The sequence below is a fragment of the Pinus tabuliformis genome, chromosome 8 (genome assembly GCF_031772625.1).
Source record: "Pinus tabuliformis cultivar Carrire ecotype Pingquan chromosome 8, CPIR1, whole genome shotgun sequence".
NCBI lineage: Eukaryota > Viridiplantae > Streptophyta > Pinopsida > Pinales > Pinaceae > Pinus > Pinus tabuliformis.
The window spans coordinates 571511292-571523793 of NC_142294.1; the positions used below are offsets into that span (position 1 = coordinate 571511292).

General features: G+C 37.3%; 1 protein-coding gene across 1 annotated transcript in view; it reads left to right on the forward strand.

Moving 5' to 3' along the window:
- Positions 1-6521: 6521 nt before the first annotated feature.
- The window catches only part of LOC149236751 (calcium-transporting ATPase 10, plasma membrane-type-like), a 207725-nt gene continuing 201744 nt past the window's right edge, over positions 6522-12502 (forward strand). Inside the window, exons 1-2 of the mRNA XM_089372491.1 lie at positions 6522-6852; positions 6946-7135. Coding sequence (XP_089228617.1) covers positions 6962-7135 — 174 coding nt within the window. The 5' untranslated portion in view covers positions 6522-6852; positions 6946-6961. The remainder of the gene's footprint in view (positions 6853-6945; positions 7136-12502) is intronic.

The window sequence follows — 12502 nt, forward strand, 5'->3', positions numbered from 1 at the left end:
TGTTCTCTTACGAACCACCAATGGAGTGAGTAATTCCAGGTGACATGGTTTTCCTTGAATGAATGAATGATATTTTAATGTCCATGAGACTAAAAATAGTCAATGGGACCACCAATTTCCCACTTTTCACCTTTTGCAATCCTTTTCTTATCCAAATTGATCCCGAGTTGGCCCAACCTTTTAACAATCCCCTCAATGAAAAGACAATGATAAGAAATCAATGCTACCATATTCACATAACTTTTCTTGATGTCTCTGAACACATCACATTCCAAAATGAAATGTTTTTCTGATTCCACTGCCCCAAACGTGCAAAACATACACACCCATTCTTCCCAAGCTTCTTTAGGCTTTTTCCACCATCATGTTTCACACCGTATGGTTGAATTCCTCAACGTAATAATTCTTCTTTCTACCCAACTCTTTTTCCCATACATGTTTACAAAGCTTCTACATAACAAAATTCTTTAGCCCCTTGTTATTTGTGGGACATGCATTGAGGTAGATATTCCATTTTTGCATCCATGTGTAGTTTTGTCTCATCCATGTTTTCTTTCTTTCACTCATGCCTTCATTGAAGATAACAGTAGGCCATTTACCTACTCCCATTTGCTCAATTCTTTTTAGATATGTTATGAGGCACACCATTGTAATTGTTTTGATGGGAGTTCCTCTTGTTTCACCCAACGTTATCTCATAAAGAACCAAATTTTTTATTTTGAACTTCCTCATGATCAAGCTTTTTAGGATTTTTCTTATCCATTTTGAGGCGGGGGTGCTGCTAGCCCACAATTCACATCCATATAGCATCATTGGACAAACTAGGAGTCCAAAAAGCATTTTAATGGTTTTCCAATCCCATAAATCTGCCTCTCTACATCTGTTTTGAAGAGCATATAATGAATAATTATGATGGGTCAAAATGCATTTGTGAATAATGTTAGAAAATCAGAAAGGCAGAAATATTTTCTTTATATAGATAATTACTTGTGTCTTTCTTATTTTTATGTTCTTCTTTTATCTTTTACTTCATCAAACAATTATCAAAATAATAGCACAAAGATCACAAACACCAGATATAAGCAAAAAGTCAGGGAACAATCCCTATCTAGTGGAAAACCCAGTTAATAACTCTTCCTTAATAACTTCCTGAGATAAGCAAAGACTCTTGACCTAGACACATACTTCCTCCACACCAAGTCAGCCATTACTGCCTTCTAGCAGATGACAACCCTTCAACAACAACTTCGACCTAGCAACAATTTCGACCTGGAAGCAACAACAACAACATTAATTTTGACTTGACAAAAGAGATTTCGATATCCTATAGGAATCCACTCGAGAGAGAGAGAGAGAGATAGCCTAAAATTTCGATCTTGACTTTTTCTTCCTTCTTCTCCAACTTCACACTCCTTTTAGCCTCCTTTACCAACTTCACACTTTTCCAGATCTTCTTCTTGGATATCGAACTTGAGTGAGAGTGTGTGCTCCAAATGAATTCAAACTGCTTCAATATATATGCTTCTAGTGAGGTTGAATTACCCAGTTTAAGGCCGACTTGGTGTGGAGGTGACAAATAACTTATTAATTCTTTCTACATGATTCAAAAGCCCAAAAATGGTCTCTTTAAATGGACAATGACTCTGATGACTTAGAATAAATCCTAGAAGTCCTTAATGGGGAATTTGACCTAAAACATGATGACCCAAGCATGAAACCCATACTTTAATAAGTCATATTAATATTAATAAAAAATTATTTTTAATTCTTTTGATAAATAAATTTCATTGTGACTCAAATACAATTTATGAAGATCGAACCAAGTTACATTCTTCAACACTCCCTCTTAACTAGGGAGGTATCCATACTTACATATACAAGTACATGGAAGATCTTCAAAACATATGAAGAGTTTAGGCACTTACGGTGCCACATACTAGATTCCTAACTAGGGAAATCTATCCAGGTGGGACTAAGATGGACTAAAGCTTTCAGCCAGTCTAGGTACCATTAGGATTACTTGCTAACCATCAACCTCAGCGATCTAGGTGTGTATCCAAGGTCAGATATCCAAGACCAATGCCACCCTTCATAATACTTCGAGATCTAGACATCAACATATATGACGACCATATGTCCTCCCAGGCATTTTACACACTCAATGTCTCAACAAATCTCTCTAGCCTCAAGCATGTTTTTCAAAAACTTTGAGATATTTACCTGAATATTCACAACTCGAATCAGTAACAATCTTTCAAATACTCATGAGTAAACACAAACCTTCACGGTCTTTCGACTTCTTGATGCTGCCTCACAATTCATCATAGTAGTAGTTTGAGGTTTCCCAAACAAATCTTGAAAAATAATTCAACTTCCTTTCCTACTTCTCATGCAATAACCAAAATTTGCTTTCCTTCTTTCAACAACACCTCAATATGCATTCTCCAATTTCTTCTACAAGGTATCCATTATGACTATAATATGCCCTCCATCTTAACTCGAGAGATATACTCTTTTCTTTATCTAGGCTCCCTCTTAACTTAGGGAGATCAACTTATTTTTTATGACATTAGAGAATCTTTCATGGCTTCCATCCTTCTTGATGATCATCATTTATACAACTTCCTTCATCATGCTTATCGAACATCTTCATCATCTTGAAGATTGTGTACCTACACAATTTTGGACAACAAGTACAACCAAATACATATGTAAAGGCATGAACTTTAACTTATCATAATCATACAATAATGGAAGCATTAGACTTTAGACAACAAATACCTAAACTTAGCTAGGTTCACAAACAAGAGACACATACTTCTATCTTCAACTACTTTTGTTCATGTTAGGATACAACCCCTAAATGACATTAGTAACTCAATCAAGATGTCAGTCTCATTATATATAGGGCCTCAATATTTCTTCCAGAGATATGAAATACTCTACTAAAACCCTAGAAGCAATTCAAACAAGTATAGTTCTACAATGCATCAAACAACTTTAGAATTCATATGTTATACTTCTACTAGGATTTAATGCAAAACCTAGATTTCATACATGAGATACTAAGTCTTAGATGTCAACCAATAAACAATCACAACACAATCTAAGGTTTGAACTAAATAACCACCTTCTACTAGGGTTTGTTGTAAACCCTAGATTTTATCATCACATCATATCCTAAAATATCAAACTTCTGTTAGGGCTTAGTTACAAACCCTAGAACTTATCAACAAATAGGTTAACACAAATACATATCTAGGATAATCATGCACAAACATATCATAACATATATAGGACAACTGAAGACACAAATATCAATACATTTAAAGTCAGACATATGAAAATCTAGATCAGACTAGGGTTTTCATCATATAGACAAACATATATCTAAGGATTCATTCTTAGGAGCTAACTCTCAATACATAAGGGTTTCACTTACAAACCCTAATTTAATAAAACCTCAAGGTCTAGGAACACATTACCAACCAACCCTAAAGGACCAGGGTTTCCATAACAGTACCAAGATACCAAACATGACGTCATCATCAAAACCCCAAACATCAAAATAATAGTATTTTCTAGATTTCATCAATAACACTAAGTAGACTACGGTTTTTCACATTATCATTGACATACCCTTGGGTTAGGGTTTTAAAAAGAACCTATTAGGGTTCCACAAACATAATGATTTTAATGAGGGTAGATCCAATCTAATGATTAATCTCCCAAACAAGAATCTCTATGATTCAAAGGTCCTAGACATAACACTTGTTAGTAATATAGAGCATATTTCTTAGAATGAATGAATGTACCTTTATCATGAAGAGAAACAAAACTTATAGTCTAAGACAAACCTTTCAGAATAGACAAATCTTATAGGACATCAATTCCAATATAAATTCTATGCTTTGTCTTGTGAGGTCTTCTCCATGGCGCTTGATCATAACAAGAAGTTTTTCCTAAACAAGGAAAATATATAAAAGAAATATGATTAGTATCTAGATAAGAAAAGGAAAACCAAATATAAAAGATAATACATTGAGTAATATACTTATCTTTGGAAAATGGTGAGGGCTCCCTCTTAATCCAATCTCGAGGGATACCTAAAAACTTTAACAAAACAATTAAACAATACTTTTCCAAAGAATGTTAAACTTATAAGTTCTAGAAATCAAAGTACAAAGCAAATAAAAAATTCAAAGTAGAAAGGCTTAGTAGTATAAGTCCTTTATTTATGATTCTTCGGTCTCGTGCTTCTTTGGAGATCCGTCTTCAACAACATTTGCATGATCTCTATTTCTCAGATTTTCAAGACAATCACTTTTATAGTGATCCATCTTGTGATAGTTGTCGGATTCAATTTTGGATATGGCTATCTTCCGTATAGGCCCTTTAGACTTCTTGAACTTTTTCTTCTTCATTCTCTTTGTTGCTTACTAGAGAAATCTCGACTTCTTCCTCACTACAAGAATTCCATAGTTGTTCAAATGTAGGAGTCTCCTTCCAACTGTTGAGACCTGATGAGAAGGCACTCCATGATGTTGGTAAACCTAGAAGTGTAGTGATTACAAGTTCCTACTGTGGTTCTATCTCATCAATCACTTGAAGTTCATTTCTTAATCTAGCTATTCTCACAAAGAAAGATGCCACAATGTCTTCGTTTGTCATTTTTATAGACCTTATTTCATTTTTAAGGCTTGCAATTTGACCAAGATTCTTGATAGTGAATAATTTTTATAAAGCCTCATACATCTCTTGAGCTGAGTCTATGTTAGATATATAGGGGACGAGGTTATATTTTATTCCATCCACCATTAGAGTCATAGCCAATATTTATGTCTCTCTGAATTTTGCCTTTTCTACATCACTTGACTCATTAGTAGGTTTCTTCACCTTTCCCTTGACTAGGTCCGAAACTTGATTCTTTTTTAGGATGAGGTCTATCCTCTTCTTCCAGGCCTTGTAGTTAGATGCTCCTTCTAGTTTGTTTTCACCCTTCATTGAGTATATATTGTCCTTGAAGATGATATATTTGACTTCTTATATGTTCCTTTCGATGACCCTTATTCAAAGCTTCTTAGAACTCCTTACTCTTCTTTCAATAGATCTTTGAGTTGCCTTTTTTTTTCCTTCTTCACCTTAGCTCTGATCCCATGTTATAAAATCAGAAAGGCAGAAATATTTTCTTTATATAGATAATTAATTATGACTTTCTCATCTTTATGTTCTTCTTTTATCTTTTAGTTCATCAAGCAATTAACAAAACAATGGCACAAAGATCACAAACACCAGATATAAGCAGACAATTAGGGAAAAACCCCTATCTAGAGGAAAACCTAGTCAACAATTATTCCTTAATAACTTCCCGAGATAATCCAAGACTCTTGAGCTAGAAACATACTTCCTCCACACCAAGTCAACCCTTTCTTCCTTCTAGCAGATGACAACCCTTCAACAACAACTTTGACCTAGCAACAATAATTTGCAGCATCAATTTCAACCTGACAACAACAACAATTTCAACTTGACAAAAGAGACTTCGATCCCCAAAAGGAATCCACACGAGAGAGAGATAGATAGCCCAAAATTTCGATCCTGACTTTTTCTTCCTTCTTCTCCAACTTCACACTCCTTTTAGCCTCCTTTATGAACTTCACACTTTTCCAACTCTTCTTCTTGGATATCGAACTTGAGTGAAGGTGTGTGCTCCAAATGAATTCGAACTGTTTCAATATATAGGCTTTTGGTGAGGTCAAATTACCCAGTTTGAGGCCGACTTGGTGTGGGGGTGACAAATAACTTATTAATTCTTTCTACATGATTCAAAAGCCCAAGAAGGGTCTCTTTAAATGGACAATGACTCTAATGAATTCTAGAAATCCTCAATGGGAACTTTGACTTAAAACATAATGACCCAAGCGTGAAACTCATTATTTAATAAGTCATATTAATAATAATAATAATTTCTTTTTCATTCTTTTGATAAATAGATTTCATTGTGACTCAAATACAATACAATTTATGAAGATAGAACCTAGTTACATTATTCAACAAATAATAGCCAATAATAACTGGACCAATAAATTATAATAAATTTACTTTAAAAAAAACACAATTTTAATAACTTTAAAACAAATTTCAAAAACCAAATGTTTATATGATACTCTTCTTTCTCACTTAAAATTAAACCATAGATAATAAATTTACGGATAAACATGTGAAGTGTACAAATTTAACGATTTAAATTTAAAAATTAAATTTACAATTCTAATAATTTCTAAAGAAATTTCGAAAACCAAACAAATTTCAAAAACCAAATATTTATATTATATTATCCTTCCTTACTTAAAATTAAACCATAAATAATAATTTTACGGATAAACATATGAAGTGTACAAATTTAACGATCTAAATTTAAAAAGTAAATTTACAATTCTAATAATTTCTAAAAAAATTTCGAGAACCAAAATTCAAAGTACGATATTCTTTCTCGCTTAGACTCGATCCAGAACCAAAATTTATACTCCGCTATTATTTTTCGCTTAGACTCGACCCATAAACAGTAGCTTCCCTGGATAAAAACGCAGCGTTTTCTAACTGCTTTGTAACAGAAAGAATCAGAGATAAATAATCGAGCAAAGAATAGAATATCCGTGCATGCCGAAAATATTTAAATAAAAGTGATAGACATGTAAGACATTATCTGTCTGTCTGACATGACAACTGAAGCTTCCCAGAAGGTCCGGAGTTATTTGCGTACGACCCAGGATAAACAAAGACGTCCATATAATTTCGGTGAAAGACAAATCGGTGAAAATATTGGCTATGCAGTAGACAATTGACAGGAAGGTTTGACTTCGAATTATGAAATAAGCATGCTGTTCTTTTTTATTTTGTTCCGAGATATGTCCATTATTTATTTGTGTGTTCTTTCTGCACCAGGTTTGCAGTAGCGCAAATGAATAAATACTTGAATGCAAATTTTGAAGTGGAAGCTAAGAATTCGTCGTCCGAAGCTTTGGCCAGATGGCGGAAACTCTGCTCCATAGTCAAGAATCCCAAGAGACGGTTCCGGTACATGGCAGATTTGGAGAAGAGATCAGAAATCGAGAAAATGCGAACAAAAAATAAGGTGCCTGAACAAATCTTCTTTCGTCTTTTGTTTCTTTAATTTCTGCGCAAGCTGAATTCACTGCACAAACGGTAACTTCAGAGTTTTCCCCTCTTTTCGGTATGTGGTTGCTTTGTTGTGTAATAGGCTGGGTTAAGTTTGGAATATTTAGAAAATAACTTATGCTTCCTGTGAGATCGATCGACTCTGCCAGAGTTGAAACCTGAACGTATTTGCTCTCTTTGCGATTATTTTTAAGGATGGGAGGGTGTGATGGGGTTTGAACTTGCGACCTGCGCTATGCAACTGAGCTAACTGAGAACACCGGGGTGATACGCGAAAACAACGCGTGGACCCCACTACCTGTTCTCCATATTCTTCGTAATGGTTGAAAATGATGTTTCGCCCATGGCGTCTGACCCTAAATGCTTCATATGCTTCATAATGGTCGAAAACGCTTTATACCTATTTTATGCTTTATCATTATCTTTATTATTTTGAAAAGTCGAATATATTATTATTATTATCCATGGCGGAGCTAAATATTAAATTGATATAAAATTATTTTGTTTGTGGTATTATTATTATCTAATTTTTAAGATCACCGATAAGTTAAATACTAAATTAATATAAGATCATTTTGTTTGTCATATTATTGAGAAAGATCACACTTAAGTTAAATATAAAATTAATATAAGATCATTTTGTTTGTGATCTTGATCGGGGTGGGGAAATGATGGTGTGTAGTGCACGGCAGCACACGCTACATTTCAGGGTAATCATATTAAGGGATGCAATGATGGCATGCAGGAAAGGCCAAAACCCGAGACAAGGAACCGAGAGAATAATGGAGAAGGCAGGGGAGAAGAACGACGACGCTCAGTCGGTGGATTGCAGGATAGGTGGCGATAAATCAACAGGAGCAGGAGAAGGTAATACAACTGATAAACCGAAGATTAGAAAGGTGGCGAAGGTTGAAGCTATCTGGCAAAGAAACCTTGGTTACCGTCTCAGAAGAGGGCAGGAGGCTATGGCGGAGGGAGGAAGGAAGGAAAGTGAAAACATTGGAGAGGATGGCAGACGGATGGATCAGGGGAAGAACAAGCAGGAAGTCCGGAACGCGAGAAAGAATGCTAAGCAGCGGACAGAGGAGAAAGAAAGCTTGCAGGAGACTAAAAAACATCAGCTGTCCAAGGAAGGAGAGGTTAGGAACAAGAGGATGGAGCAGGAGCTGACGGAAGAAGAAGGAAATCACAGGGAAGGAGAAATGGAGACCGGGAAGGAAGAATGCATGGTGAAGGGGACTTTCGAGGTTGGTCAAGGAAGTCGGGGTAACACCAGAGGAAGACCATCCAGAAGAGGTAAGGGCAGAAGGTGCAGGGGTCATGGGAGAATTTGGCAAGCTGAACGCGTTGAAAGGAGGAAGGTCAACACGTTCAGGAGAAGGGGCACAGTTGAGGGCCACCTCCTCTAATTTTGCTTTCACTCTACCTTCTCCCGCCAAATCCTCAACTTTCCCTTGGTGCTTTGCCCTCTACCCTTTGGGACGACCCCTCTCCACACTTGGCCATGCTGCCTGTACATGATCAAACCAACCCCAACCCACTGAGAGCACCCCCGTACATCCAATAATATGCGAAGATTTGACCGCCCCTCCAAACCTTGGTACCTAACAGGTGGGTTCCGACAATACCACACCTATGCCTCGCTTAAGAAGGCCAACCTCTTACAAGAGTTGCCACCTTTCCCTTCAAAATTTCCAACACAGAATGATGCCAACTTCCTCCTCTCAACAATTGAAACTCCAACCAAAGAGATTTCAGATTTGACACTCCCCGGAGCAGGAATGTTGTTCCAGAAACTTTGAGAGCAAATCTGAAGACCCAAAACTCCTAAGCCGAAGAGAGAATTCGTTGGTGCCCACCATTGAATGGGAATTCTCGCTCACTGCAAAAACGCTAGAGCAAGAAAACACCTAGAACAGGATTATGAGCTCGACACATTTCCTACCCCCTAGCTTCCTATCTCCATCTTCTGCTAGGGGGTGCATGTGAAAATTCTACAAACCCTGAATCCTATTGCAACAACTGGAAATAATTCTCCTAATTGTTAAATTAATTCTTAACTATTTATTTATTGTTTACTACAACAAACACTGAATCAATCACACTACAACCTATGCAAATAAATTGTGGAAGAATAAATAATTGAAGAAATTCTAGCACACACACATAAAATGACACAATTATTTTTGGACCAATGTCCCTAGAAAAACCTAACTCGAGAAAATTAGTGAAACAACTGAGGGTTTTATTATTATGCAGTAGTGAAATAATCTGAGTACAACTGGATGTCGAAACTAGCAATCCTACAGAGAAATATTGGCAAGAAAATCTAGTGAGGAGAAATTCCTTCCTCCACAGGCAAATCTCGACACTGACCTCAGCTTAAATTGAGTCGTCCAAGTGACTGCTTCTGCGCAGTCACTGCGTCACCCTAGCGCAGTTGTTGCTGCTCTCAGCTTCAAACAACTTCTCCTCAAGCCGTCTAACCCACTAATGTCTGAAGAAACGTGCTCCTCCTGGCCTCTGGAACCTTTGCCCAGCCTCTGGCATTGAAATTCTACTTCTCCTCAGCAATTCAACTTTGCCTCTAAAGGCTATTGCGCTGCTTTGCGTCAACCTCATTGTCGCTTCTCTGCCTCTCTGCAAATGCACTCACCGGAACTAGAATCCTTCCTCCGGCTTCATTGTTCTTGCCCCTCTCTCACTGCTTCGATTTCTCTAGCTCTCTCTCTAGCAACTGAATGTTGTTACTCAGGAAATCAATCTGCTCATGAAATCGAACTGCACAAGTGATTTCTCCAAGCCCCATCGACTTCTTCTTATAATCCTCTGTTGAGACTTCAATGACCAAGATTAGAGTTGAGACTTCAACGACCAAGATTAGATCTTAATCGATGGCTAGGATTAACTTGAAGTCGATCTGTGTGAGTTTTTAGCAATGTTTTAAAACTCTGACTCTGACACCGACTCGGCCAAGGGTCGACTCCAACTCCGACTTTGACTTGGTATCGACTTTGACGACTCAATTTCAGTGACTCGGTCATTGTAAAAAATACATTAAATATTTAATTTTTTTTTTTTTCTATAAAAAAACATAATTTTAAAGATTTTCATTCATGTTTCCAAACACACAGCATTAGAATATAGATAGAAGACAACATATGATCAAAGCAAGCTCATGTATATATCCATTATATCAAAATGGCACCCACTGCACTGTCCAATACATACATGATGATGATATAGAGATCAAAACAAACACATAAACAAGGAGGCTAGAAATGGCCTCTACAACAAAAGTAAACTATGACCAGTACTACTGGCTACTACCAGAGGAACCGAGATCATGTGGATCAATCTCTGGATCATCATCAGAGTCAGATAGGGGGCCCCATGGCTCTTCCTCCTCATCATCTCCAACTGCAACTGTAGAAGTGGTCGCACTAGCAGGCTGTGCAGCAGGTGCAAGCTGAGATAGACAAGATATGTGCTTCTGTCGTGGCTCCACAGAAGAAGCGCCTGCAACTAGAGGACATGGGGCTGTCCCTGAGGTTGGTACAAGTGGATCGAGATTTGCATTCAACTGAACATTATGTTTGAGTGATGCCTCCACCTGTAAATCCAAATCAAGATGCTCATCAGAATCAAACTCTGTTGGATGACTCTCCACTACCCAATCTGATGTTGGATCAATGTCTTCCAACACAATGGGATCAGAATCAGGTCTTTTGTTCAGCAATTGGTTGCGTTTGAGCCGGAGTTGTATTGGACAGAGACTAGATCATTTAACTATTTTTTATCCAAACAGTTTCTCTTCTTTGTGTGAATCCCCTCAAAAACAGACCAATTGCGCTCACACCCAGTAGAACTGCAAGTTTGACTCAAAATACGAATTGCACACCTCTGCAATTTAGGACAATGGCTACCAAAAGCCTCCCACCATTGTGCTGCAAAAAATATAGGAGTGTAATGAGTTAGCTCAACAAAATTACAAATTATATCCAACTTTCAAATTATAAACGATTTAACGAAATAAGTATTAAGAATTTGAAAATTGAAATTTTTGTTTACCTGGCTCATCTGCTTCCCTTGCAATCTTTGCTAGGTTCCTCCCAAACGTACCTGAGGCACTGTTGAAGGTTGTGGCTTGTCAGTGTATGTCCAGCTGATAACACTCCAATGGGATCATGCGATCAATGCAGTCAATCAATCCATCTCTAACCTCCCCCTTCAAAGCTCCTGTCGCCTTAGCTTTATAATGATACCGTGGGTTCAAAAAATTCCCAGCTGCATGTATAGGGCGATGGAGTTGATTGTTCCATCTTTCATCAATGATTGCCCAAATGGGCCCATACTTAGCCACTTTATCCTTGTATGCCTTCTTTATTTGCTCCTTTGCTTAATCCATAGCCTCATAAATGAAGCCCATGGCCAATCTTTCCCCATCCACCAACCGCAACACCTTAACCAGTGGCTCAGCAAGCTTCACAATCTCTGCTGCCTTTCTCCAAAATATTTCTTCATTATTTTTCTTTTTCAATTCTTTGCCTTCCAATTTGTGAGACCACTGGCTTTGATTCCATTCTTCACTGGAAAAAATCTTTTGCAAGTTTCTATGTTGTGAAAGCATAGATTGCAATGTCAAAAAATGAGTAGCAAATCTAGTGACGGCAGACCTAATAATATCCATGCCCCCTGTGTGTTTCCTCATCAAGCTCAAAATCCATGAATAATTGTAGATAAATTTTGTTATGCTTTTGGCATGATCTACAATGTTTTTGACCCAATCTAATTTGCCAATATCCTCAAGCATGAGGTCTATGCAATGTGTAGCACATGGGGTCCAAAAGATGGTTTTGTGCTTTTCCTCTAACAGTTTACCAGCAAGAACATAGTTAGAGGCATTATCTGTGATGACTTAAACAACATTAGCCACCCCCACCTCCTAAACAACCTCATCCAATAGCTAAAACAACAATTGTCCATCTTTTACCTTATCAGATGCATCAACTGATTTTAGAAACATGGTTCCCTGTGGGCAGAAGATAAGAAAGTTTATGATGGTATGGTTTCTTTGATTAGTTCATCCATCTGACATGATGGTACATCCTGTTCTTGCCCATGAGTCCTTGAAATCTTTCAAATACTCATTAATAGAGGCAATTTCTTTCTGCAAACAAAACCCCCTTAGCTCATGCATAGTAGGGCCTTTGAAGCCTTTTCCAGCAGCATGTATGGCATCAAACATAGGCTCATAATATGGTGAACGGGAAACATTGAAGGGGATATCAGCATCATACCACCATCTAGCTATGTAATCACA